This window comes from Corylus avellana, chromosome 2 (genome assembly GCF_965113065.1).
Source record: "Corylus avellana chromosome 2, dhCorAvel1.hap1.2, whole genome shotgun sequence".
Lineage (NCBI taxonomy): Eukaryota > Viridiplantae > Streptophyta > Magnoliopsida > Fagales > Betulaceae > Corylus > Corylus avellana.
Window position 1 is genome coordinate 1,617,801 of NC_142491.1, and position 19,589 is coordinate 1,637,389.

At 38.3% G+C, this 19,589-nt stretch overlaps 1 protein-coding gene across 2 annotated transcripts; it reads right to left on the bottom strand.

Annotated features, from left to right (window-relative positions):
* Positions 1–682: 682 nt before the first annotated feature.
* NERD (GW repeat- and PHD finger-containing protein NERD) lies at positions 683–18,728 on the bottom strand. Of its 2 annotated transcripts, none has more exons than XM_059577793.2 (11): positions 18,605–18,728; positions 16,708–18,263; positions 16,503–16,582; positions 13,896–14,083; positions 9,689–10,604; positions 9,458–9,585; positions 8,903–8,962; positions 8,763–8,813; positions 4,880–4,950; positions 4,193–4,323; positions 683–3,018 (listed from the first exon to the last, which is right to left on the bottom strand). In XM_059577793.2, exons 2-11 carry the CDS (start codon positions 18,219–18,221, stop codon positions 827–829), a joined length of 5,331 nt encoding a protein of 1,776 aa, XP_059433776.2. In that variant the 5' UTR covers positions 18,222–18,263; positions 18,605–18,728; the 3' UTR covers positions 683–826. The 2 variants fall into 2 exon arrangements, with proteins under 2 accessions (XP_059433776.2, XP_059433767.2); XM_059577784.2 differs by having other exon boundaries at positions 4,169–4,323; positions 18,605–18,727.
* Between the last annotated feature and the right edge of the window lie 861 nt (positions 18,729–19,589).

Sequence of the window (19,589 nt, forward strand, 5' to 3'; positions counted from 1 at the left end):
CTATTCCCCTAAATGAGAAATAATTATTCTCAAAAAATAGATGAATTACTCCCCTTAAAATGGAATAGCATTTTCCCAACAAAATAATAATAATAATAATTTTTTCTCCGGGAGGTAGTCAGCTACCCTAAGAAACTGGGGTGGCCACAACCACCCCTTGCAGCCAACCCTATTGCTCATCGGGGGTGGAGCAGCCACCCCAAATTGTTCTGTTAAGGTAGCCAGCCGATCACCCCATTAGAGGAGGCTCATTGTGAATTGATAAGAGGCCTTTGAAGCAAGTCGTGCTATCCATGCATTAGACTTGCTGAAACAAGTGTAGTTGCTAAAATATACAAATTTATCGAAATCAGCCTCACATTAGGTTACCCACATAGTAATAAAATATATTGCAAAGCATGCTGTACACAATACGATATCCAAATAACTAGGGGGAATTTATTTCTCAAAAAAAAAAAAAAAAAAAAAATCGTGCAGTGCTGATAGAGCACTGCACGATTCATTGCCCGATATTCTAATGTCAATTGCCTACAGACCCCAGCAATCTTGCAGGAAAGGAGGCCCTAAAAGCATTGAACGAGGTGATCCAGAAGCACCAGCTCCATGGATTCCAAGGATTTTAGCAGGACTCCCATTAGAAATGCAAAGAAAAGCATCTACTAAGAGACTGAATGAAGCAAAATCGGGGGAGATTTTAACCTGCACTAACTTATATATGTAGAAAGCACAAAAGCTTATACAAAGTCAAAAAGCTTTTTTGAAAAATTACTGTACAGTATTAACTGCTCTACTGATAAGAAAATTAAAAAAAAAAAAAAAAAAAGACTCAAGGGTGCAGATAATCGCATGAAGCTCCTTTTTTGCAATGCCCACCCTCATGGAACTTGCACACTCTTTGGCCTTTGAAAGGAGGCCTAGAGCCTCCTCCCCCTCCGCCAAATGATGACTGTCTGTTCCAAGCTTTACCGCCACCATAACCAGAGTCTCCACCATGAGAACCCCTAACACTTTGGTTTGTGAACCTGTCGGCGTTGTTGCCTGGATTCCCTGTGGGTGCCGCCACCCAACCGGGATTTGCATTTCCAGGTGGTGGCCCTTGACCAGGAGCAATCCAACCAGGATTTGTGTTTGCTAGAGGTAGCCCTTGACCAGCAGGGACCCAACCGGGAACTGCATTTCCAGGTGCTTGAACAGGTGCAGCCCATCCTGCAGTCGTGTTTCCGGGTGGTGGACCCTGACCAGAAGCACCCCAATTTATGTTTGCATTTGGTGGAACTGGTCCTCCCCAGCCCATGTTATGATTTCCGGGCACTGGACCCCAACTGGTGTTTTGATTCTCTAGCCCTGGTCTTGTACCAGCAGCTTGGTTCTCTGCAACACCCATGCCCCAAGTTAGGGTGGGTGGAGCTGGAGGCTGAATGCTTGGTTGATTACCTGGAACTGAATGTCTCCAAGGTTCAGATGGAGGTAAACCTGAGAAGCCTGCTGCGGGGAAATTCCCCACTGGATTGCCTGAGCTGAATGATGGAGCAGAATTGTGGATAAATGGAGCATCGCCCCAGTGGCCATGAGCAAGCTGTTGCACAGGCATAGTAACAGGATTATTTGGCTCTACCTTCTGGGATGGAGCACTTCCACCGGCTTGGGATTCACTCCCAGGGATCGGGTATGAAGCAGTCATTTCAGGTTTTGGAACTAAACCGGAACCCCATCCTTGGGTTTCAATAGGAGGATTATGATTAACCACAGACCGATCCAAATTGTGGAAATTAGTGGCAGCATTAGCATTAGCCAAAACAGATGACGGCACTGTTGATTGAACATGCATTTGAAGAGCATTTAGTGAGCCTACTAGCATACCTTTTTCTGGATTGGGTACAGGGGTCGCTCCAGGATGTGAACTTGCAGCACCATTACTTTCAGAACCTCGCACAGCACTCTCTTGGATAACTGCAGAAGGCGGTTGCAGTTCTCCGTTGGCTCCCAAGAATGGACCAGTTCCCATGACAGAACCAGCTGACTGAACAGGATTGTGCAACCATTTGCTTTCATGAGGTTGCCCCTTAGTCGCACCTGTGGTAGCACTGACTGGAGTAGGCGAAGGAAGATTTGCTGAATCATTGCGATAATTAGAACCCCACCCATCTGCAGAAGTTTTAGGGACCTCAACTGACAAGGTAGAATGCCTGCCTGCAGGACTGATTTCAGCTTGAGATCTCCAACTTCCTCCTCCTGCAGATTGGCCAGAAGAACCCAGACTAGAATGTGAATTCAGAGCTCCACGATTCTGATCAAAGTTAGATCTTTCACCAACTTGACCTTCCATAGCTTGCTGTAAGGATGCTCCATGAGGTTTCCCAGAATATGAGGATGATATATTTGAATTGTGCGCCACTTGAGCCTTCGGAAAGCTGTTATCCACCAATGGTGGGTCTTTCTGGAACTTTCCAGCCAATGCATCAGTCAAAAGTATAGAAACATCTTGGCTCTCAGCGGCTCTCCAAATCCTCAGATTAGCAGGAAAATATCCCGTGTTGTTCCATTTACGCAGCTGCACCATGGAAAATGGTCCCTGGATTTTTCCGCTTGGATCCTGATAATGCCACATTTTTTCTGCTTCATTGATTGAGGCAGCGGATTGTGTTACTGCGGTAGAGAGAGATGCTGCTGAAATTTCTGACACAGCAGAAGTTGTGTCAGACTTTAGCACAGAATGGGTCTTACTAGCGCCAATTTCCAAACTTGCAGCAATTTTTTGCTTCTCCCAACTACTTGCTTGTGGTGTTTCTCTGTCTCTTCCTTGATTTCGTTCGTTCAGCACATCGCCAGCAACAGAAGTATCATCTCCTTTATAAGACAACCCCTTATTAGACATGCTCCTGCTCAATTCTCTATTCGTGTCGGAATAATTCCTTGTCCCACTCCAGGAATCACTAAAAGCAGAACCTCCTGCTTGTGGAGAAACTGGCTCCCTGGCCCTCCTGCTAAAGCCAGTACCTCTCGGTCTCATATAGGTTTCTGCATGCACAAATTTAACTCAAAAAAATGATAAATATAAATGAAGGGAAAAAAATAAAATAAAATAAAAAGCCCCCCCGGCTGTTATTAAAAAAGTCCCATGAAGTTTAAAATGTGCTAAAGTGGTACATCAAACTACCAAAGTGTGCCAAAAATGTCAATTTTTTTATTATATTCCTAAAATACTCTTATTCTCTTAAAAACTAAAATAAAATAGTAATAAAATAAAATAAACTAAACAAAACTATTAAAGAAAAGAAAAAAAAAAAAAAAAAAAAAAAAACCAAGGGGTGGATAAATATGAAGAGAAAAAAAAGTTTTTTTGGGGTAAATAAAAAATTAGTCATTGTAGTTGGCCTAAATTACAAATCGCTCATGCGGTATAAAAAATAGGGATAAATACAAAATCAAACCATATGGTTGGCCTAAATTACAAATCGCTCAATGTCATATGAAGGTGAACTCAAAGGTCTCTGGGATATGCCAAAAAAACAGTTAAGTCCTTGGAGTCAAATTCCATTAAAACATTTTACGAATTATGTTAGATGTCATGTCAACACCAATAAAATGGACATGTCACTCTTAATAAAAATAATAATAAATATATTAAACTAAAAATTTAATTTTCTGATTTTTTTTTTTATTTAAAAATAAATAAATAAATAATGGGGTGGCTGCTGGTTGGGCAGCCACCCCTTTGGAGATGGCCCGCAAGCCACTTAAAGGTTAATTTTTTATCCTTTTTTTTTTATAAATAAGTAATTCATTGAAAATGACAGAAGGGCGCAACCCTAAAATACAGGATGTATACAAAGAAAGGCCCCATTAAAGGCAAAAAGAGAAAGAAAAAGCCAAAAATTGAAACATAGTAGAAAACTGAGACACATTAGAAGCGTCCACCCAATGGAATAGAGTTCGGATAAACAGCATTTAATTTATTAATTTTTTATTTCAGCTTTTTAAGAGAATAAGGGTATTACAGGAATATAATTAAAAAAAGGTGGCATTTTTAAGATACTTTGGTAGTTTGTGTACTACTTTAGCACACTTTAAACTTCATGGGACTATTTCAAAAACAGTTGTTAGGGGCCTTCTTTATATTTTTCCCAAATGAAATATAAATAATAAAGACTTAAAAATTGAAAGGAACCTTGTCTCTTATCGTCTGTTTCACCTTCATCTTCTTCAGACTCATAACTTGGATCCATATGTGGGTCGGCATGTATTTCTGGAATTTCCTCCAGTCTGCGCTGGCGCTCCTCAGGTGTCTTGAGAAGCTGCAATTTCTCCACACATTCTCTGAGCGTGAAAGGAAGTCAAGGATTACTGAAGTATTGCTAGATACGTTGGGCCATTTCCATTTCAAAGGAACACATAACGAGTGTCAAACTACAGATGAGTAACAAACAACCAAACAATAAAAGATTGCATAATAAAAATGTTGTAGCTTTATAAAAGCATTTTTCTTTGATTTTTCTATAAATGGTTTTGCATATCTTTTAATCCTCGTACCAAATACCATGTTGTGAGTGCTCTACTTTAGGGATAAAGGACATGACAAGAGAGAGAGAGAGAGAGAGAGAAGAAATTTAAGCAGCAGCAATTTAAATTATCACCACCTGGCCTCAGTAATTGCTGACAAATCAAATTTCCTGATACCTACCACAACTTATGAACAGAAAAACTAAAACCTTACCTAAATGATTTAGAGAAGGAAATAGAAAGTAATAAAAAACTACAATAAATATATATCACACTCGGGCCTCATTTTCCTGCACATTATACTCTGCACCATAGAAATAAAAAGCAGCCCAACTGCGTGAACAATGATAATAAAAAAGTGTAGAAGAGTAAAGGATATTCCTTCCTACGCCCTTTTTCACTAGCTCGATCACGAAGATGACTGAGTCGCACAACCTCCGTTTCCAGCCACTGGAACAGAATAGAGAGCATAATGCATGAGAGGGAAAATGGTTGTAGATATTAAATCTAATATCCACACAGTATAACAATATCAAAACATGAAGATATATTTTTTTGATAAGTAAAACTAACTGAAATGTACAGGTAATTTATGCAATTCATGCTCAAAGTAATGCAGTCCAGATTACATGTGGCTTCATGGAAAAGTTTGGAATTAATTCTAGCAAGAAAAAAGTGATGGAAGTACAAGTTGGTGCACCAACAAATTGATAACATGAAACCAAGCAGACAAGTCAAAGTCAAACTGTCATATCTTTTGATTTCGATATCAGATAAAGACAAACTTGGTGGCATTATAAAGTTGATTTAAAGGGTTACAATTTTGTATTCACAAAAAAATTTCTACCTCAAAAAGGGCTTTCAACAAGTCCAAAAAACTAGTTCGAAAATCTCGTGCGACTAGGGCTGTAAACGAACAAAGCTACCAATGAGCTCGTCCGGGCTCGGCTCAATAAAGCTCGGCTCATGCGCAACTCGATTATTAAATGAGCCATTCGTGGACATGAACCTATACTCAATTATTAAACGATACATACCCGTACAAAACTCAGCTCACTTATTAGCGCGACTCGTATATATTTATATATTTACATATTAATTCGTAAAAAATATATAAATATTTTTATGAATTAATATAGTATATAATTTAATGATAAAAGTTAATCATATGGTCATATCTTAAATGATCTAACCATTAAGTATCTAATGCTAGTTGAATCAACAATTTGAATTGTTAATCATATGATTGAATGGAAACTTATTATACTTGATCATATTATTATAGATTAAGTATAAATTTCTTATAATTTATAAAACTACATTTAATCTATTAAAACTATAACATATTTTAGTTGCAAAAATGGTCAACTAGAGCTATTTTTCTTATAAATGAGAGAAGATTGCACTTTTTTTTTGTTACTATTAGATTGCACTTTGGTAACACAACATCAACTTCTCTTCAGCACATGACGGCCCAAAACGCACATAAAAAAACAAGAAAGAAAAGAATGTTTGACACCTCTTCCCTCTTAAGTCTTTAAAACAAATTTGAATTAACACAAAACGTACACCTCAAAAGGCATGCTGAAACACATAAAATGCACGCTCATCTTAATGGCCGCCAGCTGCATCCCACCATTTAATCTGAGCTCCTCTCTCTGACAAATCATCTTGAGATATGCGCTTCTTATTAATCCCAATCTCTGCTTTACTTTCCCCAAATCAGCTTCGACTCTTCATTTCGTCTCCTTCCTGTCTTCACTGTTCACATTTGAATATAACTCTAAATCATCCCAAATTAGACATAATGTCTAATGCTCCTTACACCTAGTGGCCACGCCTCTACCCAGCTCTGCTTCATACAGCGATGGCCATGACAATGTTCACAAAGAGAGGAAGTTACATGACGTGAAGATAGGTCTTGTTTGGTATAATCGTTCCCCTCTCACCCTATATTTCCCTCACAAGTCACATCCACCTTGTTTCCTTGATGGTCTTATCATTAATAAAATTTGTTTTATATTGTTTCTTTGAAAAAAAAAATTATACTTAAATACAAAATTTAAATAATCTGATACAAGCTGAGCTCGAGCTTGAGCTCAGATAGAGTACCCAACCTAGCGAGCCAAGCTTGGACACGAAATGAGGTTCGTGTCAAGCTCGAGCTCGACAAAAAAACCAACGAGTCAAGCTTGAGCAGGCACTAACCACTCAAGCTCGGCTCGTTTACAACCCTACGTGCGACATTGGCTTGAGCAAGATTGCAGCTAATCGCAGGATAGAAACTTTAGTCTACACTCACATAGTGCTCTCTCAAGCGAGTTTGAGTTTATTTTAGTAAATGATAATTTTGTAATTTTGCTTTCAAGGCTGCGTCCCTTACTTTGTTTTTTTTTTATAAGTGCGTTACCTTTCTTTTACTTATCAAAAAAAAAAAAAAAACTTATTTTTTTTCTTTTTTTTATAAGTAATGTAAAGTGCATCCCTTACTTCTATTTAAGCATAATAAGGCTGGCTTGGCCGCCCAGTTGTTAGATTTGTTCATTATTATCAATTTTCTCAATAAAAATACCCTAGAGAGTGTTTTCCTTCAATTTTCCTATAATTCTTGGCATTTTTGTAGGTTCTATAGAAGAGTTGAGTTGTGTTTGCATATTTTGCTTCCCACACGCCATGTTGCATCAAGAAGCAATTAAAAAATAATTAGAGTTTGAGCCAAAGTTGTCTCACAAGAGATAAAATGGCCGCTTTGAGGGATAAATCTTTTTGGATTAATTAGGAAGCTAGCTTGGAAGATGTTGCTGCGTCTATGCAAAATTGTCTGTATAATCTATCCTGACCATCTTGGATGGGATGCTTAAATGTAAACTTGATTAATCTTGGTTACAATTGTTCCAACCCCGTATCATTAGACTCAAATACATCATATAGGGGCAAGCTAGTAAAGAGAACTAAATGTATTTTCCTGGTGATTATAACTCAGGGACCCAAAAGGATTTAAACTTGTGATCTCACCCATCACCCCATATTTGTAGGTGATATGTTCGCCAACACTGCCAGCACAATTATCTTCATGTCCATATGTGAGAGAGAGCATGTGCGCACGCATCCAAGAGTCTTGCTCCCAGGGCACCATACCCACGTGTAAAGACAATTTTCTAGTATTTTAAAGAGAAATTCTAGCATTTTTGGACTGTGCCATCTACTAAAGCAGCCACTGTTTAACAGATCCATAATCAAGCCTAAAGTAATCTACAATAAGCCCTAACCATAATCCCCAACCATATGAGATTGGTTTACTTATCAATAAAATAAAATAATCCCCAACCATAGTCCTAAACTTTAAATGATCCCACTCATCCGTATTATTACATTATTTCCAAAGAGAGAAAAGATGTAATGTGATAGTTTTCAAGGAAAAAAGAGCGGACGAATTCATGAAGGAGATGTATCTAATTACTTTTTTTTTTTTATAAGTAATGTTGTATATCAAAAGCACAAAAGGGTGCAACCCTATTACACAAGAAGTATAAAAGGAGCGCGCCTAGGAGCACCCACAAGAGACCCAAACAGACCCACCCAAGAAACCTCAAAAGCAAACCCACAAGAAAAACCTACACCTAGGGCTACAACCCAGTAGTCATGCCCTTACTTTATACACGCCACATACAAGTGAAAGGTGTTCAGGAAGACTTCTTAATCTCCGTACCAGTTTTAAGAAAGGTTAGGAGGCCAGACAGGATATCAACAATAGGGTCCTAGAACCCTTAGCACTTTGCCCATTCTTTCAGTAGTACTTGGGGGTAGCCTATTAATTACCAGGCATTCCCCATTCGGAGTACAAGAACCAAAACATTTTCCTCTCATTATAGGCACAATGTAAATTGAAAACTGTCTGGATAGATTATGCCAAACCTGCGCATTGTGTGCACAATTTGCATAAAGGAATTTCACTATCTTCTCATCCACAATCAATTTAGTGTTCAGAAATGAGCTAACATCTTTCCAAGTTTGGGGCGTCAGGTCTAAAGCCTAAGGTTAAAATCCTTCTAAGCAGTTGAAGAATGAGAAAGTGGGGAAAGTCATCAGCTTTTAACTAATTAGAAAACCATGATCTTGAACCTTATGACGTTTCTAACATATTTTCCCATGTGTCAATACATATGTCGAGAAAATCTAATAAAGTTCTGAAGTATTGAGCACAGACATACAAGCAGAGAAAGAATCAATTGTAATGACAATTGACAAACCAAAAAACTTACATCTTTAACCCTGACCTCCTGGAGTGCAATTGCTCTCTCCTGAATGTCTCCCTACAAACAAACATTAATTTTCTCAGAACTTGGAATATTTAGATGCTTAATGCCAACACATAAAATTGGAGATAAGAGCATGAGATTACCACAGTCAGCCGGTTGATAAGTCCACATTTTATGCTTTGGCGCAGACGCTTGCACTCATCCTAGAGATATAAAGAAGAAATGAGTTAAATCTTTAAAGAAAGAAATAACAACTACATAAACAGAGTGGGCATAAGTCTTCAACCCAAATCATTTCCAATGACTGTATATGCTATAAATTTGGACACCACAAGTATTTTATCTTTTTCTCAATTAAAGAAAAAGCCTATCAAATAAGCCGCCAAGTGCCAATAATACTGCTCATTTCCCTCATTGCAACATGTATTACTCACTAATAGTTTATTTAACTTTTCAATGCCACATTTAAGGTGGGATATCCCCTCATCAAAACGTGGAAACTTCCAATTCAGGTATTCCCTTAACATTCGCTATATCTCACTCATAAACCAAACATCCATAAAAACTAAAAAAGAAAAAGATCATTAGAAAGGTAGATTGGAAGGGTCACTATCTCCCTCTCTCATCACGAAGCCAACAGGATGACTTGAATCGGAAAAGTACAAATAAAAAGTATGAAATCTTGTGTGTTCAATCACCTCAGTGAACTCTTGATTTGAGATTATATCAGTTGATACGATCTCTGTCTTGTTTAAATTTAATATTTCTAGCAAGATATCCGCCATCCTTTTACCAACTTTATATGGCTCAGCTGCTTTGCATGTACCTGTCCACAAAATCATTAAGAAATTTTACAATCTTGCAAGATTTATTCCTTCTACACTCAAAAGTCAAAAATAGTATACAAGACAATTTATCTAAACAATTACCTATAACTTGCACCAGCCTATACAAATCTTGCTTTTGACCACTACCAGAAATCCTTATTCTCACAAAAGAACCAACAACTTTGTCATGAAACTTTTCCATGTCATCAAGTAGTTCTTCTACTAAATTACGCCTTAAGTAAATTAAATTAATGTTGTGAATATCAATGGCTGCATAGTCGTCTACATTTGATTGAGGTCCTCTCTCATCACCCTTCTTACGAGTTTTACGTTTCTTATCTCGACCAGTCTTTACTAGGGCATCAGCATCAGTCTCCAACTGACTAGCTTCAGTATCAACAACACTCCCTTGAAGATCATCAACCTGTGAATCCTCTTTTATAAGAAAGTGAGATTCAAGAAGCTTTAACATTTCAAAATGCCCCACGCGTGGTTTCCCAAATAGACTTTGGAGCCTGGAGTCACAAATTATTTGACTTTTGCGACGAGGATCACGGAGCTTGTTTCTCTTTATATAGTCTAGTAAGAGAGCCTGAACATCAAACTGAGATAAAACAGATCTGTCACCATCCTTCATGTGCATAACAAACTCCAAGAGCTCTTTTGATGCCCATTCAGCATTGTCATCAGTGGATGGACCTTCAGCATCAGTTTCTGTTGCAGGGGCGGCTGAATCAACCTCCTTGGAACGGGGCCTCAACCGTTTCTTGGCCTTCCTTCTTTTAGAGTTGCTGATTTCTATATTCCCAGAACTGTCTGAATCGGACCCCTCATCATTATTAGCATCATAAAGTTCATCAGGCGATTCCTGTTTACCCGCAAATGAATCAGCTACTTTCCATGGATTTTTAGCTTGATTTAGTTCATCTAAAGTCAGAGACAGCTTCTCTTTCAAATCTATCCAGTAATCCTTGAAAAGATACTCCCAGCTACTTTTGTCATCAAAATCTACTTGACCCTGCAAAAGCACAAGGAAAGTGAGCAAAAGAGAAAATAATATGACACCACAATAAATGTGATAGCCAAAACATATTGAAATTAACATACAACAGCACACATCAGGCAGATCAACCACAGCTGGGATTTGTAAGGGCATAATTTCACAAAAACAATAGTAATTACATTTTAAATCCTAAGATGACAATAAAATGTTCTTTCAGTGTTGAAGGATTTACATAATAAAGTTTTTCACATCAAACAAAGATTTCTGGAAATACAGTAATTATTGTCCACAGATGTTTGGGCACTGGAGGCTCAAAGAGCCAGACACAAACATTGACCTAAAAAAAATTATAATGAGTTTCCCATCAAAAACTAATACTTCTAGAAATACAACACTCTCCTTATGCAGAAGTGTTAGATAGGGCGGGGCAGAAGGGAGGTATTGAGCCTGTTGTAAGGAGTCATTCATTCTTCCCCCCTCTTGAATCAAATTACTTTATCTCAATGGTGCATTAATTGGTCTTTCACAACTAAGTGTACTAGACCCTAACTTTTCCAGCAAAATTCTTCCTTCCACTAACCATTATGATACCATCAAAACAACTCCCAATGAACTTTTCAACCTCAACCAGTTTGCTCAGGACCAGGAATGACATCTCTCAGTCTCTCCATCCTTATGACTAACCAATCCACAACACCAAAAATTTCTTTTCTTTTTTTATACCACCAACTTGTATCATAACCACACGAAACTTGCACCATTATGTTCCTCCTAGTCCTATTAACCTAAACCTATAGAGTCCAAGTGTGTCACTTCATCTCCAATTTAGAATTAACCTCAAATTGCTCACAAACTAGCCCAATATCATCCACAAATGACATGCTTCATGAGACCCCTTCCGCAACACGAGATCATTCTACATAGAACTAGTACGTCCACACATGCCATAAAAAACATCTAAAAAGGGTAGTAGATTTTGCATGAATTGAAATAAAAAATTAAAAAATCTACAGTTTTTGAAGCTAAAGGGAATAGAACACACCAAAATGAAAATTTCTCAAAAAGTTTCAGGGCTTCCAAACAAATATCTTTTGAAGCCATGACTACCGCATCTACCTATAGCAATTTGGAATGGCGAAGGCTAAGACAGATAAACAAGTATTTTTTATAAAGCAGTGGTTCCTTTGCTGAAAACTTGTAGAAAATTTCACCTCCATCCCCTTTTATATCAATAGGGAGCTCATTTATCATTCCTACCATAAGCTAATGATATAATGCAAAGCCATTGCATAGTTATACAATGCAACCGAAGATCACTATAGAAGATAGCTTCCAGAAGCACCACACCAATTTAGAATTTATTTCTAGATTTTTTTATAAGTAATCGCAATTTTCTTAAAAAGCGCAAAGGTGCAACCCAAGTAAGAGATACACCTAACCAGAAAAGGAAAACAGATAAAAAAAACTTTTTTTTTTTTTTTGATAAGTGAAAACAGATAAAAAAACATGAAAGCTAGAAATATTAATGCCAAAGGCAGCTGCCCAGCGGTAAAGTGTCTTGAAGAAAAACTCCTTTAGTTCCACCACCATCTGCTCATGGCCTTTAAAACTCCGATCACTTATTTATCTCCAAAGACATTACATTAGGCAGGACAGAACAATCTTCCACACTACAGCATTCTGAATACTACCCTCTCCAACCAGCGAAAAGGTCTACCACTCTTCTAGGCATAGTTAACATGCCGCTTCCTTAGGTTATCCGTGGTGAGGATCTTCCCTAAATCAGTGGCATCTAGGATAAAGATGGAGAGTGATCTATAAGTCAGGCAGTTTCCAGGAAGACCTACATCAAGGTAAAGAGCAGCCAATTTTGCAAAGAAAACACTATTGTTTCTGATTTTCTTTGGTTTTTAAACTTTAACCCTGCTCATTTCCGCAAAACATTGGGATCCCTTCACACTTATTTACCGACAGCTCTTCATGATTATGCCTTTCACATTTTGACTCCCCAATGCCATCATTGCTTGTCTCTTTGTGCCACAGGGGCCATTCTGAAAGGTAGAAATTAGAAATACATGGTGAAATAGGTTTCTTCAGAATAAATACCTTCTTTGGTCTAAACCAAGATGGTAAAATACAAATGATTGCTTGAGAAGTACAGGGAAATTTGGGGGTATAGGAATGGACAGAAGATGCTATAAGATTCACACGGTATCAGGCAATCAACTAGAGTTTTTCAAAAATACCACACAAGGACTTTACTGAATAAGCATGAGCTAAACCAAATTCCCCATCCATTTCTTGTAGCTCTGCTGAAAAAGAATGGTCTCATGTTCCTCTATCGATTGGCCAGAACTATAGAAGCTACATGAAACCAAGCACCAACAGTTACATATGGATTCAGGATGACCACAAGTTTGTGTAAGAGGGTCACAAATTGACTTATTGCTGCCTATCAATCTCTGCTGCTGTATTTGACTAAAGGAGGATGAGTTACTTCTAGTAGATCTAAGTATAAAAGAAAAACTACAATTTATTGTTTACAATTCACACTTTATATACCAGCCAGTTATTAAAAACAAATCCATACCTTGGCTGGTCCAAAAGGTCATAATTACTAAAGCAAACGATTCAATGTACATGGCAGCTATTCAAGTTTACAATTTACAATGCTAACCGTCCGCCTATGTGCTAGTCCAAAAAGTTCTATACATGCAGTTCAGCTAAAGCAATACTACCCAAGGTGAATGCAGAAATAGTGACAAAAGGCAACAGCAATAAAACACGACACTCATTAATTATCCACCATAAACACAAAAATAATTTTTTTGATAAGCATTGGAAAATTTTATAAAAAGCGTAAGGCGCCCCTACGAACACAGGCAGTACACATAAAACTAGAATAAACTATTCATCATAATCATTGAAGTACACAGCGAACATGCAAAAATAAACAGATTTTGCCCAAGGGCACCAACATATTGAGCTCATATTTTACCTCACTTTGAAGCAATCAATGACAACAAAACTATGCTGGCCAGGTCTCAATTAATCAAAGGAAAGGAAAAAATGCATAATGACTAACGATTGACCCATAAATATGGATAAATTCTAAGGCCAAATATGCTACAATTCCAAATATTTCCCCTTCTATAAACTAAACCACAGCTACATAATTCAGTCTTAACAATGAGAATGACCCATTGAATGAGGAGCGAGCACAATCTTAGAATCCAAAAAAAAAAAAAAAAAGAGAGAGAGAGAAAAAGAAGAAAGACAAGAAAACAGAAAGCAAAAAACACATACCATATCCCTGTTTCCTTGCAGATTGTGTTCAATTAACGTGACTGTTTTCATGCATGTCTCACAGAAGCCTTTGTTTCCTCTCACACATAAGATAACTGAATCTTTGATGCATGCCTTGCACAAGGAAAATGTACAGGTGTAACACATATAGTAGGCATTCTTCTCACAGTTGCTACACAGGTGCCAACCTAAAATCCATGAACATAGGCACTTAAATTAGATAGGGCTAAGCAACAGAAGTGACGGACCCCTTTTTAAATTTGGAAATTCAATACGTAATAATAATTTAATAAACCAGATCATGAAAACTCGAGGTGGAATGATAGTCCCATGATAATTGAGTATAAGTAAATCAAAATGTACATATGACAGGTATAAATCTACTGTGTAAGATGCAGCCACTGGAAAAGGAAAATGTAACCACAAGAGTAAAGCACCATTAACGTGATTTTGTGAAATGGCACCATTTCAATCTTCCAATATAAAGCACGTCTATGATTTTAGTGTCATACTTTCTCAGTTCAAATGGATGGATTTACATATAAAATCCTAAACAAAGGAAAATGGGACAACCAAACGGGATTTAAAAGAATCATATTTTATGTGAATATATTTCAATAGAGAACAGGGAAACCTCATGTACACAAGATGTATACACTAAGTTCTCCTAAAAAATTACAGTAAGAAAGGAAGAGAATCAATAAAACCTCATGTAACAAATCTGATACAATATCTTAAATGTTTAGCACTAGATAAGAGTTTAGGGTAGGCTCTCCATGGTTTCTTAAATGGATTGATGTTTAAGGAATTTAGGGATGTTTAGGTTATAAAAGATTTGAAACTTGAAGGAATTTGATGCTTTCATATTAAATAGGTGAATGGAATGAGAAAAGACAAGTAAAGCTAAGGCAACCACACCTAGGTTTCCTAAGCAATCACACCAACGAAGGAGAAGGCAATCACACCCTCAAAACTTCTAAAAAAGGCTACTGTAACTTTATTCAACTTGTTCTATGAACCTAACAAATGGCATGAAAACCTCTCAAGAACCAGGCAATTCCTAATCTTTTTCCCACAAAGAATAGGATTATTGAATAAAAAGGGAAAAGAACTACTAAACCATGAAGAAACAACTAAAAAAATAAAAAATTAACTCCAAAACATACAATAAGACTCATGGGCCATGAGTACAGCAAATTTAAAAATTACTCGATGACCATATTTTAGTATAACTTAATAAAACTGAACTAGCAGCAACCTAACCCAGATAAACAACAAATTAAAACTTGAATCAACTTAGACTAGCTCAGCAAGGTCCCCATCATCTGAAATATCCCATATTAAAGCTTGAGCATTAGAACCAGGTTTTCCTCACCGCTTATAAGTCTTCAAAGGGGGCTGCCAGTGATGTTCCCCATCATCACCTCAGTCCTGTAATTAGTTGAACACAATAAGTGACAACATTTCTAGGTGCTTATCCCTTTCTCCATATAGAACAGAATGAAAGCCATGATTAACTTGAGTTGAAATTTCTTTGGGGTAAAGGAGAAAATTTTCTTGTACTTGGTAATAGTTGTTCATTACAATTGAAAGACCATTACTTTTATGCTCCCCAATGGGCAAGGGTCATATAGTTTCATGTAAATGTAACAGAGAAAGGTTCTATTGCAACTAGTAACTCGCAATCTCACCACTTTTAGCAAGTTACATCACAGATATAAGACACCAGAAAGCCAATTGTAGGTCAAAAAACACCTTCTTTACTGCCTGGAATACAGAAAAATTCAAGTGGCCGTAAGACTCAATTAGTCAAAGATGATCAAGTCACAGTCAAAGTGATAAAAACCTTCTATATCCTAATTCAACACAACTCACAAAACCTTAACCCTGACCCATTGAATTAAATAACTCTTTTTTGTTTCTTTTTTTCTTTCTATGATCCTTCTTTACTACATATAATACACCTCAGCTTTAGGCCTCTCCTTTTCCCTTTCCACACCTTCAACCTTTGGAATAGCAATTGAATCCAAAATTTTGCTAGTGGCAAGCAATTACCTCCAGACCTTGAAGTACTCATTTATCCAGTCATCACCAGAAACGACTAAACTTCACAAGCAAATTACCAACTTGACGAGCTTGCAAAACTTAAAGAGTGTGCTGGTCAATAGTTATAGATTGAACTCCCAGCCCCATTACACCAGTCCACTCATGGTTGCTGAATGCATCAAACCTTTTGCAAAAGGAAAAGAAAAGAACAACTTCAATACATATTTCGACATTCTAATTGAGGAAATGACTCAGAAGAGTACTGTTCAAGTTTTGAATGTCCTCAACTTTTGTGCAATACTCACTTACTAGCATATAAAACTAAAACGCAGCACAAAAACTACACTGCATCATGTATGAAGAATTTTATTTGCATAGCATAAAACAATCAATAATATTATTACCGCAGAATAACTGTAGTTACTATCGAACTTCTACAATTATAGCTAAAGTTGACATACCACAAACTTATATCACATCAGATATACACCACCAATCACCAAAACTTAACATTAAGTTTAAATTACAATAGAGAAATCAAAGACCAAAGCAGCAACATACCACAATTCCATCGACCCTTAGCTCGAAAGAATGCCTCATCGCGATTAACACAAGAAGGATGGTACGCCTTAGGGCATCCCCTAAGAATCCACAAAAAAAAAAAAACACACACACACACAATCTCATTAAATTGATCATAAACCTTAAAGAAGCAAAATACTGGCACAACAAATATCACAAAGAAAAATGCACATGATAATCTCACCGGCGATCGCAAAGCACAAGATCACCCCCATCAAAGCAAATGAAACAAACATCCTCTTCGACCTTCTTCCTTGGGACTCTTGCCGGGGCCCGAGAGTTCTTGCCACGCTTCCTCTTCCCTCCACCACTGCCCTTACTCGTCTCCACCACCTCCATGTCCTCTGTCACCTCCATCTCCTCAGTCACCTCCATTTCCTCTGCGGCCTCTATCTCTTCTGCCTCTACGGTATCCTCAGCCATTTCCGTCATCTCTACGGCTTCTATCTCGTCTGCCTCCATGGCCTCCTCCTCTGCCAAGTCCTCCTCTGCCTCCATGGTCTCAGTTGAAACTTCAGCCACGTTTGCTTCATCTGCTGCTTCTTCTATCTCATCCACATGGCCGCCTAAATCCGTCTCCTCAACTACCGGGCCTGCCAAATCTGTCTCCTCACCCATTGCGCCTGCCAGATCTGTCTCCTCGGCCACTGGGCCTGCCAAATCCGTTTCCTCAGCTACTGGGCCTGGCAAATCCCCATCTTCCACCACTTGGCCAGCCAAATATGTCTCCTCCAGCAATTCAGCCACATCCTCCTCCTCTGCATCCTCCTCCTCTGCATCCTCCATCATTTCTGGCAGGTCACCTACACCCTCCATTGCAACCTCTCTCATTTCCACCAAGTCAGCCATATCCTCCTTCTTTGCCACCTCCCTCATTTCTGCCAAGTCAGCCACATCCTCTTCATTTGCAACCTCTGTCACTTCTGCAAATCTAGCCACATTCTCCTTCTCGACAACCTCCCTCATTCCCGCCAAGTCAGCCACATCCTCCTCCTCAACAACCTCCCTCATTTCCGCCAAGTCAGCTGCAACCTCCCCCGTTTCTGCCAAGTCAGCTACAACCTCCTTCTCTGCAACCTCCCCCGTTTCTGCCAAGTCGGCCACAACCTCCTCCTTTGCATCCTCCCGCATTTCCGCCAAGTCAGCCACATCCTCTTTCTTTGTAACCTGTGTTGTTTCCGCCAAATCAGCCACATCCTCTTTCTTTGCAACCTGTGTTGTTTCCGCCAAGTCAAGCACATCCTCTTTCTTTGCAACCTCTGTTGTTTCCACCAAGTCAACCACAACCTCCTCCTCTGCAACCTTCCTCATTTCCGTTAAGTCAGCCACATCCTCTTTCTTTGCAACTTCTGTCGTTTCCACAAAGTCAGACACATTTCCCTCTGCAACCTCCCTCGTTTCTGCCAAGTCAGCCACATCCTCTTCCTTAGCAACCTCCGTCATTTCCTTCAAGTCAGCCAATGCCTCCTCCTCTAAACCAAACTCCTTCCCATCCACCAAGCCAGCCACATCCCCCTTCTCCACAACCTCCCTCATTCCCACCGAGCAACCCTCATCCTCCTCCTCCTCCTCCTCCACATAACACACATCTGCCATGCCAGCCACATCCGCAACCTCTGTCCGCTCCGTCTCATCGGCCAAATCCCCAACCACACCTGCCTCCTCAACCACCCCCGTCTCCTGTGTCACATCAGCCATATCCTACTCAAGCCTACTCCTAAGCATCTCCTTCAAACCTATCTGCACATTTCCAACACCATCAGAAATCATATTTCTGGTTTTCCCACAGCAATTCCACAAGCATTCGCTTTGCTCCCACAAGACTTACAACAAATAACAAACAATATCTTTGCTTTTCACCATAAGCCTCACAACAATTCGAATCACGCAGAAATGCCACATCATAAGTAACCCTAATTATCACTACTGAGGAAAAATAAAACCAAAAAACACTTATACATGTACACAAAACGGTTAAACACGAAAAAGGGAAAAAGAAATTTAGCCCTAACCCTAAAAATCTATCGCATGAAAGACAGCACAATGAATCATTTGATATAGCGGAGATAAGGGGAAGGAACCTGATGCTGTGGCGTCGAGAGCAGCGGATAAATTAGACGAACGAGCACAAAAACTGTGAGTCTCGAGTCTGTGAAAAGCGCGATTTGGGTGAGAGCGGCGATTGAAGCCTTCGGTTATAAGAGTTGGAGCTCAGGCCCGGATTCTGTTTTTTCAGTTTTAGGAAAAGTCCGTTGTTTTACTGGGCCAAGAGTGCCTTAATGGGCTTTTATCCTATACATTATGCTTTTTTGTATGGTTCTTTTAGCCTTAGGGATGTTTATCGTCGGCTTGGATTTGCAATTTCAAAACGTAAAATTTAAAAAATAAAATTTTATTTAAGACCCCTGAACAATCAAATATTTTGATAAAAAAAATTTTACTTAAGACCTCTGAATTACTATGCATTTTGAAAAAACCCTCAAATTTAAAAAACTCTCAATTTTACTCCCTAAACTTTCAATTTGATGCAATGTACCCATTTCCGTTAGATTTTAAACCTTAAAAGTGATAAAATTACATTTTATACCACTAATTTTTTAATTTCAAATTTACCTTTAATTTCAAATTTCAAATTAAAAAAAAAAAAATCAAAAACAAAAACAAAAATCAAAGGATAATTTGGGTTTTTTACTCATTTATGTTAGGGGTTAACAACCGATTTGATAGAGGGGTCAATTGAATCAAATTGAAAGTTCAGGTGGTTAAATTAAGAGTTTTTGAAATTTGGGGAGTTTTCTCAAAACGTGTAGTAGTTCAAAGGTCTAAAGTGAAGTTTCCCCTTTTAAAAAGAAAAATTACATTTTACCCTTTAAAGTTTGAGCCGATTTTCAATTCGATACTCAATGTTTCAATTTTTGCAGTGCACCCCCCAAAGTGTAAATTTTTTTCAATTCGGTCTATCCGTTAGTGAGTGTCGTCTTCTCTGACGGAAATGTGATCATGTGATCCCCAAAATGCCTCCACCCACACGATTAGGCCTTACCCTCACCCAAGCTCACAACTCAA